Source organism: Papilio polytes, unplaced genomic scaffold (assembly GCF_000836215.1).
Source record: "Papilio polytes unplaced genomic scaffold, Ppol_1.0 DF822289.1, whole genome shotgun sequence".
In the NCBI taxonomy this organism is placed as follows: domain Eukaryota; kingdom Metazoa; phylum Arthropoda; class Insecta; order Lepidoptera; family Papilionidae; genus Papilio; species Papilio polytes.
This window is the reverse complement of record NW_013526915.1, coordinates 168,456-193,956: the sequence shown is the minus strand read 5'-3', so window position 1 is coordinate 193,956 and position 25,501 is coordinate 168,456. Positions and strand designations below refer to the sequence as shown.

The window sequence follows — 25,501 nt, the reverse complement described above, 5'->3', positions numbered from 1 at the left end:
GGATATTGAATATTTACTTTCTCAGATATACATACGTATTTTATACTAAATTGAATTGACTCTCAAGACTTATTCTTATCCACACTTATCCCTTACAAATGTCTATAACAATATAAACGTAGTGTGATCATAAACAAACGTAATCGAAAGCGAATCGTGTACTTAAATTAAAACAGAGGCGCAAGAGACGTACATTAAAGGATATCGTTTGTTTATAATTACAAGGGAATGTTATTCAAAGCGTAGGAAGTACAAGTTAATTAGTCAGATTGTACGAAACTGCGCTGCGTTTGGGCCGAACATTTAGCTTATTGCGTAATTAGAAGTAGCGTGGTAGCATTTATGCTTTCAATTTCCCCGCAAAAGTCATTGATATCGCGGATAACTTTAAATTGAATTTGTACTATTAGGGAAGTACCAAACAAATGTTTTAGTCAACCTAAAATGGTATTATCATGGTTAAAATCCTGTGTTTTCTGAGAACTTCAATACACTAAAAACATGAAATCTTAGATGATTTTGACCACTGATGCCAGTTTGAAAATATTGTAACATGAATGTATATAAAAAGTATTTTTTTATTCTATACTGTACTGTAACTTATAATCTTTTGTAATCAAAATCAACTAACAGATAAAACTAAGCATAACCATTTTAATTAATACAACATTAAGAAGTCACTGTGAAGTTCATTTAGCTTAGAAGTTTGTAATTTTGTTGAAAATAAATTTTAAAAATGCAACTTAACTCTACCCCGAGGTGCATACGGAAACTTACGGAATTATTTTTTACTAGCAAGCATGGAAATGAGAGCAAGTTTGAATATTAGTTACATAGTAAGTACGCACGGCCGAGCTATCTGAGCGGTAGGAATTGTGCCGCGGGAACACGTACAATTTTAACGAGCGCCCCCGGGCCGCGCGGCCGAAGTATAACTCAAGCCTAAAAGAATGATGGACTAAAAATTCTGATAACTAACGTCGCTAATTCATCACGGAACCCCCTTGAACGAAGTAATAAATTCCCCCTAATCTTCTTTTATAAAACGCGTTCTAAATAATTAGTATAATATGAAACAATTTCGCTTCGAATCTAGACAATAATTCTCGTTGCTTACTTCGTTATTTATTAATTTATGTCCTAATTTTGTAAAATACAGAATAATAAAGTAATTTGAAATCTATACTAATATAATAAAGCGTAAACAAACACTTCTTTGTTGCCTAAGATGTTTGCAAATACAGCATATTTTTGAATAATTTTTTTTTTAATAAAAAGCCCCACATTTACGCCATGATTTAGGCTACATATTTTCACGCCATTAAACTTAGGGGGTAAATATATTTTGGTTAAAAACCCTAATGAGGGAAAGAGACTATAAGTTGCTGCCAACATCAAGAAAGAAAGATTGCTAAGGTTTGTCATGTCATTTTGACATAGCAATTGATAATTTGACAAACATAAACAAGAAAATAAAAATTTCATAATTTCATGCGGATGAAGCCGCACAGGAACAGCTAGTCGAAAATACAGTGTAACCTATACAACAGTAACAATTAATTAAACACGATGAAGTGAAAGTTATTTTGAACTAGCTTGCGCTCGCAACTTCGTCGAATTAAAAAGCGTGAAATTAAAAAAAAATAAGTTGCCTATGTGGTTTTCCAGACTGTGCTCTATGCCAAATGTCATCCAAATCCGTTTATTCATTTAGGGAACTTAGCCTAACAAACATCCATACATATAAACGTTCACATTTTTAATGATAGTAAGATAAGATTTAAGTAAGGCTTGCTTGTCTAGTTGTTATAATTTATGAAATGGTATTTCTATGGCAATTAACTCGGTTATCATTTTAGAATCTTCTACAGATTTTAAAGCAATACTCTCAACAATTCCAAGAATTATATAATTAAATCATGTAATTCGTACACGAAGTACAAACTGCGCTAATAATTTCCCGCGGTTGAAAATGTTGACAACGAGCGAAGCAGAAATAGCCGCATCTTTCATTTCTGAAATTGCAGCAAAAGAGATAATTTATTTTTGCAGAATTGCTAGATAATCTTGTGAAATTCACCAGATATCTTGATAGAAATTTTCTCTTTATATTTAATATTTCTCTATTTGTTTGGCTTATACGAGTACTTTAACATTGTCGTAGATAAAAACAAATGAAGCACAAAAACAAAAGACTAAAAATGTTATACCATCATCTTTTACCAGTAACATTTTCAGATGTCTGTGTGTGTCCTAATAAACTATTTTATTATTTTTAATGACTGGCTAGTTTAAGTCACCCTACCTACATATGTGTAAAGGGCTAGCCCTGAAAACCAATGCAGTAAGGGCCTGCGCCGTCCCTGCATTAGCTAAGCTTGCCACCTTTTGCCACATTTCTTTTTTTTCTTACTAGCTCTAAGGTTTTGTGTATTGATGTCTTACATAGTTTTTTGTGCCAATAAAAATTCTATTTAGTTATTTATTTAAACGCTTCATTCGTAAAAATCATACTAAAATTGTAAATGCGAAAGCTTAGATGGATGGATGTTTGTTAGAGTTTGTAGCCTAAACTGCTGAACGGATTTCGACGAAATTTGGAATGGTAGTCTGGAAGAACACATACGCTACTCGCTTTTTTTTTTAATTCCACACGGACGGTGTCGCAGGCGAAAACTAGTAACAATACATTAGAAAATTTATTTGCTTCTGTACTACTACACTATTTCAAGGTCGTAATCAATTTACTACCACAATGACGACTAGACAATACGAATAAAACAAAAAAAAAAATATATGTCATTAAATTTTCAACAACTATCATTTACTTTCTATGAAATATTACTGTGTTTGCGTTTTAATTAGGTTACGTTGTAATCAAGCGATATATCTATTAAATTTGATTTTAAACACTGTTATTTATACCGATACTTCATCTATCGTTAATAACTTTTTAAGTAAAGAAAAAAATGTATTATTAAAATTGTTCAAGAAATTTTACTAACGAAAATTTAGTTGAATATCCAACTGATTTTGAAAAGATCAATAAAAAGTTTTTAGGCACAAGGAATATTTTTCCCTTATCAACTATGTTGCTATTATTATGGAAACAAACACACCACTATACACAAATATATTATTAAGATAAAATTAACAGCATTAATATATTTCTTTGTAGAAATAATATCATCGTTAAAATACTCGGAATGCAATTTTTATCCGCTAAAATACGATGTTCATAATCCTACCTACAAATACAGCTTCTCCAAGATTTACCGCAGCTTCGCTTCACAGATGGATTAGAGATCCGACGCTGGACTTAAACTGCAACATTGTCCGTAGCTAATATTGTATTCGTTACGGTTTTAAACCTAACGGTTAAGAACTGCTTTATCTCACACCTAATTTTAACAGCTGTGTTAAAATTATAGTTCCTGTTATTGCCAATTATCGCTTTTACTTGTATTCGTTTTCAATGAAATTGTCATAACTGTGATGTAAAATCTTTCAATTCCGCCTCGTAAAGTATCAGATTATTAAGTTTATTTCATTTAACAATTCGCAGAGTTGCATCAAAAACCCGAGCAGCGTAGTTTCAAAACAAAGCTGTAACAAGTGAAAACAAAAAATAACACAGCGAACGTAATCTGAACACAACACGTTAATAATAGCTTGCATCGCTTCAACATAGTAGTGCCTAAAGAATGTTAGCTCACGTGCAGTCGCTCGTCGGAAATAATTCTCGCAAACAATGAAATTGTAAGTAATTTATTTTCCAACCGCAACAAAGCGAGATGTCACGTGAAAAATTGCACGAAAGCGGCCGGGATGAGACTTCGCACATTCCTTCGTGGCAACTCTACAATTTCACGTGTCGTATCCCGCCCACTTTTAACTACGTTCGCCACAATTACAACGCTCAAGTCGCATTCAGTTTCACTGCTCCAGGGGTGCTCACTTGCGACAAATGACCTGACAACGTACTCTTAGAGTGTGTCTCCACTGTCGCAACACATGTATTATAACAAAGTTGTCATTCCTCTTATTGTATTAAAAAATAACAGGCGATAAGTTCACTAGTGTTAAGACAGTCGAAATTCAAGTTTAAATAAATACATATGCATATTTTACGCACTGGTTCACTATCGAAAAAGGTAAAAAAAAAAGAAATAGCTAATTTAAAAAAAATATAATTTATTCGCTGAGAAAAAGTTCTACGAAAATAGTCGAGACAATTGACATGGAAATAATTTCTTTTCCTCTGAATCCTTTGTTCATTAGAGTTTAATTAGAATAGTTAAAAGGAAATACATTGTTCTCTACAAATAGTCCTGGCAGCTTAGACTGAGTGTTCCTTTAAATATTTATAGTGAAGGTTAACAATTAAAGATCAAAGTTGTTAGATACGATCAAATAATAACTACATTTTAGAAAACATAATATAACAAATAATGACATCAAACTATTGATACATTAGACATTGTCTGTCCACTGTTGGACGTAGGCCTCTGCCAATGCCTTCCACAGAATGCACTCCTCTGTCTTCCGCATCCAGTGACTTCACGCCGGGCGTTCTAAGTTGCCAGTTAACCCATTGTTCATGATATTTACATCATTCTTCATGGACGACCCACCTTCATGATATTTACATTTTAGTAACTTTACTTTTACTGTTTTTAAATAAACAGACGTTCGCTTAATTATCAAAGTATTATAACCAAAATAAAAGTACCGACTCTTAGAACATACGAGTATCGTAAATATGTATCACTTAGACAAAGACGGAAATAAATAAGAGTATGTAAAACTCACATGTTATATATGGTAATGCTCGACTATACTTCAACGATAGTTTCAAAGCACTAACGTAGGTCGAAATCGAAGTTTCAGAGTAAATTGCATGTTCGCCTTATAGGAACAGCATAAAGCATATTTACGGTTAACTTGAAAGAGAAATTAAACAACTTGTTAGGTTAAGATTAAATTACTAACTTATAGAATGCTTACAAAAACTAGGTATTAACAAACTAAATGTCATACAAATATTGTCGTAACTACAAAAGTGTTTATCCATTTTTAAAATAAAGATATAAAAAGTTTGAAATGTTCACGAGACATATCGTTTACAACGGTTAGCAAACGGTAAAACTTCTTAACGAGTGTTTGAGAGGTAAAATAGTACGCTTCTGCACGTACTTACTGAAAGAACGGGCTACGTGAACTAACTTTATGCATTCAAATTTGCCCACATACTATTTAATACATCGCCTGAAGAATAACGATGGAATATGTTAACCTTTTGTATTGCACAATATAAAATGAAATTAATTTAGATTAGTATTTACTGACTTGACATTTGTCCATTGAAATGTGTGTTTTAAATCAATAAACGAAATTTCAGTAAAACTTAAACGGATTATTTTTCAAAACTGTTTTTTGTGTTTGTAACAATATTTTGTGTTCGTAGGTAGCGTGGATAAAATCTGATTCGAAAGCGATCCTGGCGATACACACGAATATGGTGGCATTGAACCCGCGCCTCTCCGTCACCTACAACAACCATAATACCTGGAAGTTGCACGTCAGCAACGTGCAGGCGAACGACTCGGGAACTTACATGTGCCAAGTCAACACCGACCCTATGAAAAGTCAGGTAAAGTAATATTAATGTAGATTACCTTAATACAACTCCGTCCTTCATAAACATTTTAATGAAGCAGATGAATACAGGTGTTTTTTGCTTTTATGCTGGTCATAGAAGAGGTTAGAAAAACAAAAGAAAGATACATTAAAACAGAAGAATAAAGATACAAGTATACATACATACGTACTTTCATTGAGTTTATGATAAACGAGCTGTTGCCCGCGACTTCGTCCGCGTGGTATTAGAAAACATACGAACTATATAAATAACAAAAAACTACGTATCCCTCGGGAACCGGACATTTCTCGGGGATGAACCTCATGCCTTGTGTACTCCAGACTTTGTTTTATATCTGTGCCAAATTTCAAAAGGATATGTTGAACCGTTGCAGAATGATCGAGTAAACATTAAAAAACTAGATTAATGAATCCCACAGGAACCGTAACTATTCCCGGGATAAAAAGAATCCTATGTGTTCTTCCAGACAATGCTCTAAACCTGTGCCAAATTTCATGGAGATCCGTTCAGCCTAGTTCAGTTAGGCTACAAACGCTAACAAACATCCATCTATCCATCCATCCATCTAAACTTTCGCATTTATAATATTAGTAAGATTAGTAAGATTTATATCGAAATTTAACTCTCTTACGTACTCTACAAATACGACTTAGGATATTCGGTGAAGTAGACAAATTTGCTTGTTTCAACAACTGTTTATTTTTACTATCCGATATCATTATCATCATAATCATCATCATTATTACCATCTCACTCACTATACGTTCCTTCCAAGGGAACCTACCTTAAATCAGGTATCCCATGTAATGTCTTATTATTGTTACAGATGGGTCACTTATCCGTAGTGATACCGCCGGATATTGTGGACACGGTGACGGAGGGAAGTTCAGCGCGTGAAGGCGGCAGTGTAAGACTCACATGTTCAGCAACTGGCGTGCCCCCGCCGACTGTCTTGTGGAGGAGAGAGCATAACCGACCCATTGTGTTCAGACAAGAAGGTGGTAGAGAGAAAAAAGGTAATTAATTGTTTGATTATTTAATTTTGTAAACTTCCAGAAATGTAAATGTTCTCGTAAGTAAGTAATTGATGCTCGGTGCTTTTTAAAACTTATCCTAATTTTAAATTTACATTGTCTATAGTTTTGAGATACATAAATCTTAGGAAATAACCTAAAATTGTGAACTATTCAAATAGTGGTATTTTGATGTTACGGTTTAGGATTAGAGCATTAGACAAGAATATCTTTTTTCAGCGTCTAAAAGAAACTCTAGCTAAGCTACGAATTCTATGTTGCTGGCATAATGATGGTCTTAGTACACTGATCCAAGCAACTAATTGATACAAATTGTGGTCTTCATTGTTCTTAACATTTGTGCATTTGAACACATATTAAATTTGATTTCCATATCTTTGAGTCAATAGTTCGAGAGTTGTGCACACAAACGTGAACCAATCGGATTAGTTCAGGCAACGAATGTGCACCTCCGTGTTTGCATTTATAATTAACATTTAGTGTGTTTGTATGTACATATCTAGTATAAGTCTGATTCAATACATTATGGAGTAGATGTATTTAAAACAATATTATTGAGCAAACTTACATTTCCTAAAGTAATAAAAGTTTGTCGTTTTCAAAATACAGTTCGACCTATTTAGTAAAGGTTAAAGCAAAAAAATTCGCCATCGTTGTAAAAATAAAAACCCGTTGTTGTTTTTCCACTAGTGGTTGGAAAACTACCGGAAAGGTAATGTTTTTGCAACAGGCTTTGGCGATGGCCAATCACAACCAATTTGAATTTAAATTCTGAACGAAGTTTTCAACTTTGTAGTTTTAATGCAAAATCAAAATCAATTTGAAACTTAAAAAAAACTACAATAAGACAAGCTTTGAATTAAATACATTAATTAAATGATTACTCGCACAAATGAATTAAATTGAAAATGCTCGTAGACACATGTAGCATAGTAGTAAGTGCTACGGAACGTAGCAACAGTATCATTTCGTAGCAACAGCTACATAATATCGTAGCAACATCTATTGACGCTGTTCTTATTGTTAACCCTTTATAGCTAGCTGTGAGCTACCCTACTCCCTTGGGTGCCAAAAGACGCCATTTTATTGGAGAGACTTTTCCAATTCAATCTACTTTGCATTATATCCCGTCCCCGACACTCACATGAAGCATTACACCTATTCCCTCCCCTCGCACCCCCTCTTGCACGTGATTTGAAGCATTTTCTTCTCTTTCCAATGAATTTTATTTACGCAAGAGAAAGCAAGCTTTAATACATATATCGCTGAAGACAATAAGGCGTCCCGCTACGAGATATAAAAGCTTTGAGTTACTCTCTCGTTTCTTTTAGTGGAATTCCTTTTGAAATGAATCGAATAATTTGTGGATTTTATGCTCATAGCAAGATTCTTATTCGCGAATACTTTAACATAAGTGTGAAAATAACGAACGCATTCAGCTCCGGCTTTATAAAACTCTTCCATTTCTTTTTTTACAAAGAAACATAGGTTGTTTAATTTTTTTACTTAAGGCAACCACTCACAAAGAAAGACATAAGATTTGAGTTATACAGTTAAAAAACCCACGATAGAAACCTTTAACCTCATGAAGTGTAAAATATTTCTATTCATAAAAAAATCCTATTTTGATATTATAGAAAGTGGCCTCCTCTTAGAAACTTAAATCGACTTCCTTAAACAAGTTTCCGCGGGAGTCTCTCGCATCATTCCGGTGCCAGAGTTGCCACTGAAAAAGGACGAGCGTCTCCACTGAATTTTTATGAATTTTGGTTTGCCTTATTTTTAAGATAAAGTTGCAAGTTTGAAACGAAAAGTGTAATGGCAAAGTTCAAGTTATGATCTTAAGTGATATGCGACACAGATAGTAAAGAATAAGTGTTGGTATAAGAGTGAGTTTTTTCCTTTATTTAAAACGTTGTCTATTGATATGTACGTCTATGTTAATTATTAAATTAATAACTAATTTATGAATCAAACATCAAACATTTTACTATAATAGATCAATCATTAAAATACAACCAATAAGTTACTTTAAAATATTACAAATACCATTTCTAGTTTTGTATATCTCTCTGAAAAGCGCATTTGTTATCTAGGTAAGATCTCATTGTGAACTCTGCCGATTGTCAGCCGTCGAATATTACAAATTGTATAGGAAACTCGTTATCTTGTCAATACACATAACAATGTTGTTGAAACAATAGCGCGCCAACCAAACAATCGACTAATAATTTCGCTCGGTAAACTGCCACATACCAAATGGAAATTTCGCGTTCCACCAGCTTTGCTATTGGTCGTACTAATGTTTGTACGCGCATTACGCGGTTGTAGATTGGATAGTTAATTATTTTCGATGAAATCATTTAATGTTTCGAAGTAACGTTTAATTTTCCTCTTTTTATATTTATGTCTAGAATAAAGACGTATTTACACAATGCAAGTTTCTTGCCTGTTGCATACTATACAATTGAAGTAATAATTATCTTGAAAAGTCTTTTAGACTTTACAAAACAATTGATATTAAACAACTTTAAAGTTATAGAAAACTATAATTACATCAATTTTATTATATACAATGGACAAGAAACTTACGTCTTGTTGAGGTCTAGCTTCCTAATAATTTTCTCTACTGCTTAGGTATTTCTATTTTATTAATGGTACGCTAAACTTTTTGAAATTAATCCCCCTCCTCTTCAAGCTATTGGATAGTTCTTTTTAGAATATAATAAAGAAATCCTTGGAGTAATAACGTAATTGAAACTTTTATATATTTTAATGATGTAAGAAAAATACATGGACTTAAATATTGAATGGTTAATACGTATCCATTAGACCGCTGAAGCTTAATTAAAGTATTCTCCGTACCTGACCGTAACAAATTTAAATTCGCCAATTAACTAATGCCGTTATCAATATTCCGATGCAATTATTCAAGCTGAATGGAGAACGTTTTCTAAATGGCCACCAATTTTATCTTCTTAAATTTTATTAATTAATATAATGTGAAAATTACTCAAGTAATAGAGAAGCTATTTGGGTTTAAAATTGAAAGACATAATGTGTAGAAAAAACACAAAAGTAATCGATGCACGTTATTTCTGCCTTAGAATGAAATGGAGGTAGGCAGAGCTAGATTGATTGATAACAGATGGACACATAGAGTAAAAATTATTAAACATTACTTTAGTAATAAATTAGTGTCCATATTTAAGGATACCTTTTAATTGTTTGTTTAATAACTTGATTTTTTAAAATTAAGTCATTTTTTTTAAATTGCAATAGGTCAACGAATTAAGCACAGTATCAAAAAAGGTTTATGATACGTGACATAACAATTTGTTCGTAAACGCAATATCACTTCATAATAGTAATAGACGGATAATTTATCGTTTATCCGCGGAGGGTGGCTATTGCGTGGGGTATTACCAATTTTATAAGTTAGGTATCCGTGCGAATGTCACCGCAGTAACCATAACGTTTTAGTGGCCGTTTACCCCTCGTTGGAACACTTCGTATTTTTTAATAAAAAAACGCAATATAGTTTTCCTCGAACGGAAAGCGAGCGAAGAAAGCCTTGGAATTTTCAATTTTAAAAATTAAATTTCTTGAAAAACAATTGAAGTTAACTAAGTTTTATGTCTTGAATCTTTTAACTGTGTACCTAAGAATAATAAACGGAATCTTTTATAATTAAAAATTCTTATCACATTCAATGTAATCTCTAAGTAAGGACTAGACTTGAGGCCTTGGAAAAACTAACATAAAAGTGCCAAATTACAATTTGAAATACGATAAACAACGAAATATCACACACTTAACTATAATATAATAATTAAACAGCAAAATGGATATAAATTGAATTTATCTTAATTAATATTTTTGACATAATTTAACATTATCACTCAAACACTAGAATAAGGTTTAAAAATTCTAAATCTAACTATGAAATTATAAGCACCAGAAAGACCTACATTGATATAGGTCATCGAGTAAGCTTAACTTAACTAGCACGTGCGGACGTTGAGCATCACTTGTAAACTTTAAGTTAATAACTTATTTAAACTTATTATTAGCCACAAGCTATAAGCAAAACTTATCATATTTAAATCTTATTTTTAATGTTTAGATTTTTTAAAACAGAGACATTATACATGTACCTCAGAAAGAAATAAAACAATATCAATCTCGATAAAACGTTTCACAAGCTAAAATTCAAATTAAACATCCCAAAAAGAAGAAATAAACGTTTTCATAATACATCCGAGTGAAATAATATGAACTGTATTTCAATGTGAAGCAAGAATGCTGTCAGGAATACGTGATGGAGTGCGGAGCAATCACATGCCCCGCACACTGATACGACGCGATGTAAAGATGCGTTTCCACTATGCATAAGCGCGGAGAGACGTTATCAGCCAACTAATAGACACTAAGTATCTCCTTCAGTCAGTTACTACCTCTAAGTGGGGCAGTAAATTAATAAATCGGGCGGGTCTAACAAATATACAAAGTACAGCCATCGTTGACACAGACGTTTGCGTTTGACATCATAAAGCACAGTGAAAACCCGTCTTAAGACGTATAACAAAAATACAATACATGCCGTGTTCAGCCCTTGATTCTAACCTACTGCAAAGGGTGTAAAATTCCTCATAAACCGACTCATATAACAATAAAAATAAATTAGATAAAAGCTCGCAATGAAACTTCGCCCATTACTTTGCCGACGTTAAACATAGAATTCTACAGTTTGTCGGATTTAATTATTAGAGAAAAATCTCGAAAGTATATTTTAATTATATTTTCAAACGGTACACGACTAGTTTACTACAATATTTTTTTAATATTTCATAGTATTTTTGGTACTAATGTTTTAGTTATTACATACTGAAATAACATTCTATAGTTTCATTTTTTACGAGAAATACAAAAATGTATCGTAATACAAAACAATATTTAACAATTTTCTTTACTGAAAATAAAAAATAACTATGCAAGTAAGCCTTCAGTTTCTTTGTTATACGTTTAATAAGGATGCGGGCTTGCAACGGAGTAAATTTAAATTGTAAATAATATTCCTCTATTACTGTACCGTCCATCGCTCGCCGGAGTCGAGCGGAACCGTTGTACGTCTCACAGCTCAATGCAAGGGTCCCAAATTACTGCGATAACACTGCCGGAAATACCGACGGCCTTTATTCACTCTGCTAATTTTGATTCACTAACGACCCGCCCCGGCTTCGCACGGGTCGCTTTAACTTAATACCACGTTTATATTTGAATTATTTTCCCCGAGATCTTTAGAAATTATCGTAGCATTTTCATTTCTAACGCGAATTGAATTTTATATGCCTAACACTCCCGTATTAATTCCATTCATTTAATGACATTTAATAACGACTTCGCCCGCGTGAACTTTAAAAGTAATTAAAAATGTAGCCTGTGTTACTTGCCTTTTTAACAGCGATAGTATTTTTAAACTCGGCCCAGTAGTTTTTGAGTTATTTCAATACATACATAAATACGAATTTTTCCTGTTCATAATATTACTAGCTGTTGCCTGCGAGTTATTCCGCGTGTAGTATAAAAGATCAAAACTTACGTTCGCCCTTTTTTTACTTATTAGTAATCAACGTGATAACAGAAATCTACTGATGCAATATTCCAATTTTCTAGGCCCGATAGTTGGGGTGCTGATGTTTCGGTTACTTCTATTGTTTGTGTTCACGATATCTTCTGAACTTTAGTCCAATTTTAATACTTTTAAGGATAATTTTTTTCTACATTAAATTCTCCTGATAACAAACGAATTTATTTAGATAAGGATTAATATTTAAACGAATAAAACAACGACTCAAATAGCATGAGCTCTTTAATTCATTTTGTAAACAAAATAGTACAAAGCATAGCTGTACGGTACTTTGAGTGTATCTGTTTATGGTCATATAGTTTTATACCACTAAAAGTAATAATAGATTAATATTACCTTTGAAAGTTTTTTTGTCCTCCTAATTATTGCTTTATTGTATAAAAATACAATCAATTAACCTTTAACGTAGTTGAGTGAACAATAATAGAACATAGAAGAACGACGGAGTAAATTTATTGTAATAATTATAGAACTGATGTGGGAGTTAGCTGACACTGGCTTCTACTGAACAGAAAAATAACGCTATTTGTTAAAGGGAACTGAAGCGAATATGTAGCGTGGGACGGCTTTGTGGTTTCTTACAGGCTGACATATTATAAATGTGATGAAAATATGACATGAATATGCTTTTTATTGGTATTTAAATAGATTTATTGCATTTAATTTTACACCTTTCTTGACATTTGTACCTAAATATAAAATGTTCTTAAATAACTTACAAACACCTAAGTTTGTGATATCACAAACACATACGTTCTTTTTAAGTAAAATCTTGTTGAAAATACTAAGGATAAATTATTTCATTACAAATATAAGTTACATAGAATACGAATTAATAAAGGCGTGTTGAAAATATCGACATATGGTCAGGACAGAGCTGACCACATCCCTTTTCTTGACCGCTGTAAGGTTCAACTGCTACAAATAGAGAATAGTGGTTGCAGTAATAATGGCCGGTCGTATACTCACTGTTCGTGGAGCGTTAAATTTATATTAAAAACGACAGATGTAAAGCCGTACACACACTTGTGCGGTTTAATAAAACCCATTGTATATTATTTGCGATATTAAAATTACAATTATAGCTTTTGTTTTAAAAATCAAAGCAAAAAATGTAGAGAAATGCTTTGATACTTCTTAATTTTTATCATGCTTTTATTTCTTTTTTATAGTTTTACATATGTTTTTTTTTAGTTTTAAATGCACACAATATTGAAGTTAATAATATCGATATCGGTTCGATATCCCAATATCGATATCGGTTTAGAGAAAACATCTGGCTTCAGCAAAGTATCGCAATAATACAATATTTTATATGGTAGAGTTGTTTTGATCTTTGATTGAGCTATTAAGTTGATTGCCGTACTTCAGAAATTCTGTACTAAAAGTTAGGCAAAGTGTTTTAATTAACGTCTTAACTCGTTGCCGGCGAGGAAAATAGTATGAAGTTTACGAATTAACTAAAGTATCCGCCTCCGACCCTACATTGTTGAATTTTAAAATGCCCACTTCAGCTCAGTATTATTGCACTAATTTACATTAGTACCTGAAGTTTAAGAAAATTATTTTCGTCTTTGCAGAAGGCCGAAAAAAAAATATCCAAATGTTCAAGTGTTAAATAGGAATAAAGCCATTCATAATAAAATATTTACATGATTACAAGTCCTTACATAAGTGTCATTTGTTTATTCTATCAATAGAGTATTGATCAATTTAAAAAAAAAATCGTGGTTTAAACTGTTTTTTTATTATAGTATTAGCTGTTGCTCTCGTCTTCGTACGCGTGTGAATTAAACAAAAGTGAAAAATGCAGCCTATGTTACTCAGTGATTACATATCTACCTAAAAGTGAAAGAATTTTTCAAATTACCCCAGTATTTAATTTATTTCAATACCTAGCTCTTATATATCTGTAGTCATACTAATATTATAAATGTGATGGATGGATGTTTGTTAGAGTTTGTAGTCTGAACGGCAGTCGGAACGGAAAGGGATAGTCTGAAAGAACACATAGGCTATCCACTTTCGTTTTTTTTACTTCGAAAGCTAGTAATGTTAAAAAGAAGAAAGATTTGAACCTTTGTTATTCCGATTTTAAAAATCCTTTCTCCATTAAACAGTTACGTTATATGTAAGACATATATTTTAATATCACGTGAACGAATTCAAGCAACAGCTAGTATATGTATAATTTCAATTAGAAAATTAAGAATTGAATGCAAATCCTTGTCAAATCAGTATTAAGCTTGACACGTAAACTTAGGAATGTAAGGTAGACGTATCATTTGATAAAAGCGACGTGGGAACGTGACAGGAATGTAATAATGTACATGTAATGTTGTCTCGCGTCACTTACGGTCGCGTAATAACGCGCGTCTGTCTCCTCTCACTGATTCACATTAACACTCCGACATTCACCTTATGGATAACAGTTAGACGCAAACATTCCGAATGAGGCCTTTATTATACCTAATTAAATGTTATTCGAGCATTTCTGTGTTTCAACATGTTACAATTATACATCATACTAATATTATAAATGCGAAAGTTTAGATGGATGTTTGGTAGAGTTTTTAACCTAAACGGCTGAACGGATTTCGAAGACATTTGGTATAGATTTAGAGAATAGCCTGGAAGAACACATGGACTACTAAGTTCTGTTTTTTAATTCCACGCGGACGGAGACGCGGGCGACAGCTAGTTTATATTAAAACTTTTGTTGTAATGGTATTTAACTGTGTTTTAGAAAAATTAGAAATGGTAAGTCGGATTCAGATTTGAAGTCTTCGATGTTTAAATTTTTACTAATCTATTAAATTCACTTTTCCATCTAGTTTTAAATGAAGATGTTATCTAGACATCGAAGTGGACCAGCTCAGCTGAGAGACAAAGTTGTTTTCTTTTTTCAAAACTCTTATCTGATTTAAATCAGATACAAAAATACCAATACTTTAAATTAAATGATCTGAATATTGTATTACTAGTTCAAAAATTAGTTTTTTGGAATTAACTGAAAACTATTGAAACATATCCACCAAATTGGTTTATCTCCTTTGTTAGCGAATTTACCGTTTGAATTTAAATGCAATGCTAATGGTTTTTAAACATTTTATAACTCGTTAAATCATTTTATACACGAAAAACAAATAAATTCAGTCCCGTGCTTATATAATTAATAGTCTCTCTTACGTAATTGCAAGAGAAGTAAGATATTTTCATACAAACTGTGCATTGAATATAGAAATAATTGTCACTATTCGCCGAGTTATTTTTCACTAATACATTCATGGAAATGCAAGTATATCATTTGCTTAATATTGCCGGTTATTATGTAAATCGTTGAAAAAGCGCCGCGCCGCTATCGGTCGGATCTATGGATGCGCTTTCAAAGCTTTCATTAACATAATTTATTCGCGGCTGTCAGTGCCGGCCTTAAATTTGTGGAGGGCTGTTTTTCAGCTTTGGAAAAATTGTACAAAACGGTCACGTATTTTTTAGCGTCAGTGGATCCGTGCGATCGAGTTTAATAATGTCATAACCAGAACGTCTGATAACATCGTACACATCGCCCCAACGAAATTCAACGATAGTTTACATTATTATGCAGGTTACGTTTCCTCTATGCATTTGATGCGTTTAGAAATTTATATCTATACTTTTATACTCTATACTCTATACTATGTACTCTGTACTCTGTACTCTGTACTCTGTACTCTGTACTCTGTACTCTGTACTCTGCACTCTTTACTCTATACTCTATACTAATATAATAAATTGTAAGTACACACTACTTTGTGGCGTATGATGTCGACAATCACAGCATATTTTTGAATAATTATCTCTTTAGTAAAAAGCCCTACACTTACGACACGCTTTAGGCTATATATTTTTACGCTATTAAACTTGGAAAATAAATGAATTAGAAAGAAACCTTCATGTGAGGAAGGGACCATAAACTACAAGCTGCCAACATTAAACAAACAAGGTTGCCATGGCTTGTCATCATGTCATGTCATTTTGACTGCTTTGCTGTAATTTTTTTTTTATTTAAAAGTGTGTTACAAGTCTTTAGCAATAAGATTAATATTTAGTAACACATAGAGGACGTGTGTTTATTTTACTTTTTAAGTTGGTATACCCTTTGAAGGTTTAATCTGTTCTTTGACAAATTACAAGTTACAAATCAAACTACCTGATTACGATTGTATTCCTTTAATCATTTATTTATGTAATTTATTTCAGTCTACGTCTCTCTGTCGACATCTGCAGTGAAAAATTACGTTTCCTTTAAAATATGTTACATCAGAGCACCGAATATGTTTTTCAATGTACGTCGCTTGGCGTCTTGTCAGCTTGTCAGTTTATAAATCTGGAACATCGTAAATGTAAGGTACATTTACGCTGAACATTCATTTGCCCTACACTTATGCGAAAAGTTTGTTACCCTCAGAAATTTTTTTTTCAGTATGATTTAAATCGAGACAACATAAAATTTCTTTTCTATATTTAGTAGCAAAATTTTTTGTCAAAAAATGTGTTGATTTATTCTTGAAATCCTAGTTTAAATAATTACTTAATTTGTAAAAAAATAACAAGTTATTTTTGTAAAATCGTTATTTCTGTGTCTAATGGTTTTCTCTGAGAAAATATATTGATAATTATGTGCTGAATAAAATGCTGACCAAGGCCTATAATTTTAATCCTTTCGTAATATAATCTTAGAATATTATAAACTTTGTTTCCCATAACATTCAATAAGCGTATTGACCTAGTTTATATTAATTATTTTACGATCTTTGAAATAATCATTTCTTTGAACTTAAATCAAACATTTTGAATTGTTGTACCAACAGGAAGCTGCTATAATTACGTCTTGTTTGAACTTCAGTAAAAGTAAATGACTTGAAGAAGTATTCTGCTTTGGTTTAAGTAGAAGCCGGTAACAGGAATAAAGATTAAATTCCTTATAATAAAAAGCTATTACAATAAATGGTATAACTCTTAGTCTACACTTTTTGAGATTTACGCACAATTTTTCATACGATATCTGTATTCACATTCAATAAGATTGATTCGTTTAAAAATACTCGCCATATCGAATTAAAATTGAATGCTTAAGTGAGTTAAATTGTACCCTACCCTGAATAAAAATTCCATTTAGACCATTAAAAATCCAAATTTAATTTATTTTGTATCGTATTTCATTCAAGTAATTGTGAAAAAAAGACATAACATTTAAGCACTATATTATTAAATACTAGCTTTCTCCCGCGACTCCATCTGAGTGAAATTAAAAATAATATAAAACATAGCCTATGTTACCGACAACGTAGCTTTTTCATGGTGAAAGAATTTTTGAAATTGGCATAGTAATTTTTGAGTTACTTATTTACAATCAAACTAACAAAGTGTTCCTCTTTATAATATTAGTATGATTTCGAACAACTTTGAGTTTGAATTTGATATCTTATATTAATTACGGTGGGAAAAGCACAAATTATCAGAAACATGTTCCTTTTAAGGTTAATTTATAAAGAACCTTTTTGATTAAAACCTTTTCAGTTGGCCCGCAAACTAAATTGGTATATTCCCGACTCGCCACCGAGCCGACGTAGTAATTAAGAGCTTTGTAAAGCAAAAGTAAATATTAACAAACTGAGCGTTAAATTTAATGAGACAGCAATTGGACAGTATAAATTAGTCACTGTTGAAACGAAATGCGAAATATTAGAGCGGGAAACCGCAGCTGGGGCAAAAATTATACTGGAAATTCCGGCGTAAATAAATTACGAGTCCCTTGATACTAGTCTCACAGGGACTATGTAAAATTGAGCATAGGGTCGGTTCATAAACTAACACATTTTCTAAAAAAAAACATATGACAGATTTTAAGAAAGGAAGGCATTAAAGAATGTGTTATGCTTTAAGAATTTATTTTTAGCACTAAGTATTTAGCAAATTTACTCGTGTTATTTTCCGATGATTATTTTATGCTGCCTTTTATCATTAGTTTAGTAATTATAATTTTCATACTAATATTATAAATGCAAAGTTTAGATGGATGGATGGATGTTTGTTCGAGTTTGTAGCCTATTCGGTTGAACGAATCTCGATAAAATTTGGCACAGACGTAGAGCATAGTCTAGAATAACAGATAGGCTACTCACTTTTGTTTTTTTTATACCACGCGGACGGAATCGTGAGCGAAAGCTAGTATTGTAATAATTGTGTCCGTTGTCTTCTTTTTCACAAAAAATAATTCAAGTCATCGCTCCTCAATCCATAAAATAAAGACCTTCGACAAATTCACTTAGTACTACATTAAATGAACCGTAGCCCGAATAATAAAAAAAAGATTTTATACTCAGAAGCGATTTCAAAATATCGTTCATTTCGAATGTTAATGGGGCGTGAAATCTCGCACTTTTTTGCCGTTAATCCATCTGTTACTGTTACATTTATTACATTTAACAACTAGATCCCTTCTAAAGTGCGACAGTATATCACTGTGGGACGGCTTTTAACACTATTCATTGCTCAAATCGTGTGTTGAATGCCTTAATTGAATTTGTCATTTAACTCCATTTGCTACTCCGACAGATGTTTAATAAAATATTAATTTCTTAAACGCGTTGTTGATTTAAAAATAACAATAAGACTATTTTTGAGTGTGGAAGGGTACATTGGTAGAGGTAGACCTAGAAAGAAATGGACAGAAGAAAATCTGGCGCGACAATGTCCTATGGATATGTCCAATGTCCTACGGGAATAGGATAAGGAGATGATGATGATGATGATGGATTAGACTACTTGACTGTAGAAAGTATGACACTTTGTGAAAGATTATATGACATTAAATGACACTCCACTCATCATAGTCGAATCAGCCTACAAGATACAAAAGAATTGTCATGCAACCTTGACCCGAAAAACAGCAGTGACTTTATTCGTATATTAGTTACAAAAAGAATAAAATGTAAAATATTTAAATAAACTTTAAGCTAAAAATCCTAAAGAAATTAACTTAGAATAACGTCACATACAAAATAAAGCTCCGATCACTTAAGCGCAGCGGCTGTTCAAACGAGCGACACGGCCCAAAGCCATTCTCTTCATGTACACTTTTCCCTTTTTTTAACGAGTTCTCTTTTTACGCTACAGTACGGAATGTTTCATTTAAAACAATGATCAACTTAGTACAAGTCCAGCTGAACAGCATTCAACAATCGCTTCAGAATTCTTTACAATTCAACACAAAAAACTATGTTTCAAGTTAAATAAACATCAAGAAAAACAAATGAACTATGTTTTAAGAAAATGTATTATTTAGTGTTACCATTCTTTAAACATAACTAATGTAATAGTTAAACAAATATATCTTTTAGAAAACTATATCCCTTATGTATTTTAAGATATTTAAACCTTACCAACAACTTAAACGAATATTTATTGAATAAAAAAACTTTCCACAGTCACCTAAAATAAAGCCTATAAATTTAAACGACTATAGGGCTTTTTTAAATATAAATAAACTCCGGTTTGCGTACAAATTACCGATGATACACTTTTAAGTGCATTCCCTCGTGTTGACAGACCTCGAATATTAAAGGCTCCATTTACCACATAAAATATTCCGAACAGTTTTATTTTTGTCACGTGGTTTCGCGGCAAAGCGAAGGTAAAAATGATTTTTTTTAAATCCACCGGTTAGGACCGAAATCGTATTTTATTTGTGTCTAAATGTGATTTTACTGTCGTGGGGACTTTTTTGAATACGTACTTCGAACAAATACGTTTATCCAAATAAACTTATTCAAATATCGTTGTTACTTCACAAAATGATACATGGTTTTTATTTAAAATAAAGTCCAAAATACTTATACCATTTTCTATTTCCCGATAATAGATGAATCTACTGCAACTGGTAAATTTTTAATTATCCGTAGTTTAGGCTTACTATACACGAGTAACTATTTAAATATGTAAAGTTATAGAAGATTCCAGAATTGTACTAAATTAGAATAATTACGTAACAAAAATAATATATATTGGTGTAACATTTAACGAATTAAGAATTATCTTGATGTGAAAACTTTAAAAGTAAACCTTTGTGCATCTGCAGCCACTTTCTGGTGTTACATTGTTCGTGTGATAAATCCTACAGTGATTAAAACTGGCCAGCCGTTCAACGTTTTATGACATAAAATTTGAGTCAGATATCACAGTCAGGACTGGTGTTCAGTAATCCGCCTGTGTGTTACGATAAAGTGAATTTATTCTCATCCTGGCCAGCATTACTTAGATGCAGTTAACTCATTGAAAACTAAACCTGTTTGCTATAATCTCTTTTATAGCTTTCGATTTATTTATCAAGTGGCTTACAATTTTTTTAAGTATATTTCATCTTGTTTTTATTACCTTTTACAAAGTTTTAATGTCTAAATTGTTTTATGTTTTAGTATTAGACAATATTAGATCAAGAAATCTTGTTTTTAAAATATCTATTACGCAAATAAAGAATGTCAACAAGACAAATTTGCCCTAAAACTGTTCTTAATACAAAATTAAATTAAAACTGGCAACTTTGCAATAAATGTAAAATGACTGAAGACAAATATTATCTTCCTTAACAGCCCGCAGTTACCAGTTTAAATAAAAGCATGAATATTCTTGTATTCCTTTGTTCTAGTCGTGGATAGTCACAAAGGCGAGAGTCTGGAACTGTGGCACGTGCAGCGCGCAGACATGGGCGCGTACTACTGCATAGCGAGCAATGGCGTGCCGCCCACCGTCAGTCGCCGGTATCACGTGCAAGTGCATTGTAAGTCACTACTTATTATTGTTATTTGTTAAGCTATATCGCTGTATTAGCATTGTTGTACATAACTAGCGATGCAGTGGCGATAAAATCAAAACAAGATGTAACAACTACAAGATGATTTTTTAAAAGTGGTAGTGCCCGCTTTAACATAACACGAATGAGCCGGCACGCCCGGTGTAATACCATGACCACACAGAAGACAGCCGTTAAATGGAAGCAATTCCGTGTTTCGTCTGATGAGTGTGGAGTGAAAGTGCTGGAGGCCTAATTTAAGTCCCTTTCTCTTTACCACCCTTTTCTTATAAGGAGAGGATGGGAAGGAAAGTGGATTTGACAGAGGAGGAGATACATAGGAAGAAGAATTATCCTCTTTAAGTGCATCTCCTTTGTCGGATAAGGGTAGGCAACGCATCTGCAATTGCGGATGTCTATGGGCAGCGCTCGCTTCGCTATTTTGGCGGATTCAGGTGGCCGCTTGCTCGTTTGCCACCTTTTGTTATAAAAAAATGTACTAACTATACTGAGCCAAGTGAAGCAGTTGGTTTAATTTTTTCTTTATTACAGTTATACCGCAAGTGAAAGTGACAAATCAATTGGTTGGAGCACCAATCGGTAGTGATGTTGAACTGCAGTGCTATATTGAAGCTTCACCCAAAGCTATGAACTCCTGGTATCGGGAAGATGGTAAGTTCATATGCTGTTAATAATTTTCATATATTTAATGTAAGTTGTTAATTTTCAAAGTGTTTCCAGCTTTAGTTAGTGACAAGTTGTTTGAGAATCCAAAACTCCGTATTGCGGAGACTATAGTGAATGAATATTCACAGTGGATGAATTTAACTATAAAGTCTCTCGCTCCTAAAGATTATGGAACGTATATCTGTGCTTCTGTCAATGCCTTAGGAAAGATGGAGAGTCAAGTCAGCCTGCATAGTAAGTAATAATTTTAAGTTTGTTCTATATTTCATTTTTTATTATGTTTTTTTGATTTTTGTTCAATCAAGTTTGTATTATAACACTTTTTTCATTTGGTTTTTATAATTTATCATTTTTGTAACATTCATTACAGCAGCAAAGCGAATTGTTATCAACTAAGAATGAGTACAGACCTATAAAAGTTGTTATTTGTCCAAATAAATAAAATCAATTTTCATACAAATAATAAAAATGATAAATTTTTGAATAACTCTGAGATCTGCTTTATACGCTCAAACTGTACATTCGAACTGTTCAGTTAAAACTGAGCTTCTATAGAAAGTTTCAACGTATACTAGTTTATAATCATTCATATAGAATACCTTAATATTAAATTATTTACAGGATTAGAATTAAGTATGAACGGGTATGCGGAGGAGCCAATGGTGTCCGGCGCGGCGTGGCAACGCGGCCACCCCGCCATATCGCCTGCCACATCGCACGCAAGACCGTATTCCTTCACAAGACATCTCACACCGCAGCTGTACGCTCTGTTAATACCTACTCTACGATACCTTACCAATTAGATATTTTGAAATGTACTCTCTGTGGTTACTTACTCTATAATAACTTTTAGATATTTGTAAATAAATAATTTTATATTAATTAATGTAGCAAGTGACTTTCGAATTTTAATTGAATTGTTATTGATGTTAAGGCTAATTTTGTTTGGGAGACAACTGGAAGATAATAAGTAATGAAATCGATAAAAAACGTCCCAAAAGTAAAATCTCTATATAAGGGAATAAGAATTAAAAATAAAATAAAACGCGGTGTTGTTTATAAAACTGGTATTCTAATGTCATCCTGGAACTAACAATAAAGAATATCAAAACTACTTTCGGCGCTAGAAAAAATATAGCTTTCATATACCGACGAAATATTTTACTTTGAAAAGGCAACAAATCTGCACGAATACATTTCGGATGCAGAGTTTTAAATTAACGCCCCAGTTCAGCGGCACATTGCATTCCACTCATATGCGGAGCAGAATCGTTATTTGTGGAATACATTTTATTAAGTTTAGAAAACTGACCGAATACATTATGCCTTGTTATAACTCTAACAATAAACAACTGAACTTTAGTCAATCGTTGTTCAATTTTTTTTTTAGAACGGACACACACCTTTGAATAAATATCGCACAACTGTTGCAGCCGATTCAACAGTTTAGTTGCACAACTAAAATTCGAGTAGTGTGCGTACCTTCATATGATATCGTAAGAATCAAGGCGCGATTAATCAGTCATGCGATAATTTAATCCAATGTGTTCGCGCGTTCTTATTGTAATTTTATTATTGTTTTTTGATTTTATGACTTGAACATTACTTATTTAAATATTTTTAACTACAATTTAAGAAACATTCTCAATTTAAAACTCGTATGCTATGTTAAACAGTTATGCACAAACAACAAAAGGTATGATTTCTATGTAAATATACAATATCTACAAACATAAGCGTCATATGGAAGGGACTGCCTAAAAAATGTTCTAAACAAATTGTTAATCTTAAGTCATTAATTAACCGTTTAAAATTTACCGATAATAAGTCCTAGAATAAACAATGTAACCGTTTATCTATTAAATAAAAAATAATAATTTGAATAATGACTTTAAATCTTGTGCTAAGAAACTTGTTATGTTGACTTTGACAATAAATGTATAAAAATAAAAAGCTGATTAATAAACTATTAAAAGAAAATTCCACTTTAACTCCCTAAATTATATATTTTTTTTAATAATATGTTACCTATACCTTTCCTCAACATTTTCCTTCTGCGACTCAAATACTCTATGACTGTCTCCAATAGATAATATTATTCCTACATTTGACCGACTTCTCAAAGAAGGTACTCAATTCGTCGACATGTTTTTTTTTATAATTTTTTTGATTTCAAATAAATTAGGTAAACTTCAGATAGCAAATAACATCTTTGTAAATCAAATCGAAAAGACTTAATTGATAAACGACAGCAAAGTAAAGTTTTTGGTATCGCAAACAACAACAAAACTAACAACGATTCAATTCCACACATATCCTATTTATTTTCCCCTCTTCTATTCGTTAAAGATAGACAACGAAAATGCTAACTTGATACAAAGGTCATTTTGCTATTTTAACCGAATCTAGTGGCCGCTTGTTTGCTGGCTTATATTTTAAAAAAAAACCATTCAAATTTAGAACACTTTAATATTTTTAGTACAACCCAATTGTCCAAGCAAGGACAATTTCAACCGAGACGTTGGACAATGACGAATGCTGGAGAATGGAGGCGGTAATGCATTTTTCGTGTTGCACTTGAATTAATGCGCCTCCACTTTTACTCTGTATGCTGGATCTAAAAGCATACCCCGATCGATTATATTGAAATATTACGTGATACGTATTTTAGAGATAGATTTTGCATTTTAAATTCAGTTATTCGCATATGAATTGAAAATTCTTAAAATTACAGAACATTGTATCACTAAAACACATCTGATGGAATACCACATAATATTTTGATAAGAGGACAAGATAAAGAAAATAGACTAGTTACGTAATTGTAAGCGAAGACTGATTTCACACACTTGTCTGGTTTCAACAAAGTCACGTTCAGACATAAGTAAATGCAAATTAGTTACCAACACTTGTTGCCCTACTTTATAAACAATAAGTAAATATTGGTTAGTACAAAAACAAATATAGAGATATGCACTCTTTGCGTTATCTAGTTATTATATTATTAACATGGTAATGCAGGTTTTGTCTGTTTTTCTGTTCGAGGTATAGAAAACATATAGTTAGTTACATTGATCTATAGAAAACATGAGAATTAAGAGTGAATTTTAAGAAACTGCAATTAAATGAGTAGTTTTAAAAAATTTACTACCATTTTTAAGACTAAATTAATCCTTAAATACTTGGAAGAGCACTAAAAAAAATAGGTTACTTATTCGTATAAGAACTTTTTTCTTTATCTTTGAAGGGTTTGTTCGTAGTTTGCGATCGGACATTTTTTTACAGTTGGTAAGTATTACGAAAACGGTCACGTAGTTTCTAGTATCACTTCAAAGGAGATGCGCCTGAGTATAATAATGTTATTGACTATTCGATACTTTGAAAATGAGAAGAATATACCATGTGTTGAAATACGTGACCAGTATGTGCTTATGAATAATGAGAAGTAGACCAGGGTTTACTAAAGAATAAGAAATTAAATAAGTATGGTAATTTCAGATGTGAACTATGCATATCATATAGCCTGAATATTTTAAAGAAACTGAAACTATTCATACGTAACTCCTTTTTGATTCATAGATACATTTAAAAAATAGTGTAAACGAAAAAAGTTTCCAAATATCCTTTACTATTCA

The 25,501-nt window shown here is 32.2% G+C and overlaps 1 protein-coding gene across 1 annotated transcript in view; it reads left to right on the top strand.

The window, feature by feature from the left end:
- LOC106106244 (lachesin-like) overlaps positions 1-23,228 on the top strand; it is a 39,909-nt gene extending 16,681 nt beyond the window's left edge. Inside the window, exons 4-9 of the mRNA XM_013286795.1 lie at positions 5,466-5,653; positions 6,489-6,678; positions 21,036-21,167; positions 21,732-21,851; positions 21,921-22,100; positions 22,488-23,228. Of these exons, the coding sequence (XP_013142249.1) occupies positions 5,466-5,653; positions 6,489-6,678; positions 21,036-21,167; positions 21,732-21,851; positions 21,921-22,100; positions 22,488-22,669 (992 nt within the window). The 3' untranslated portion in view covers positions 22,670-23,228. The remainder of the gene's footprint in view (positions 1-5,465; positions 5,654-6,488; positions 6,679-21,035; positions 21,168-21,731; positions 21,852-21,920; positions 22,101-22,487) is intronic.
- Positions 23,229-25,501: the final 2,273 nt, after the last annotated feature.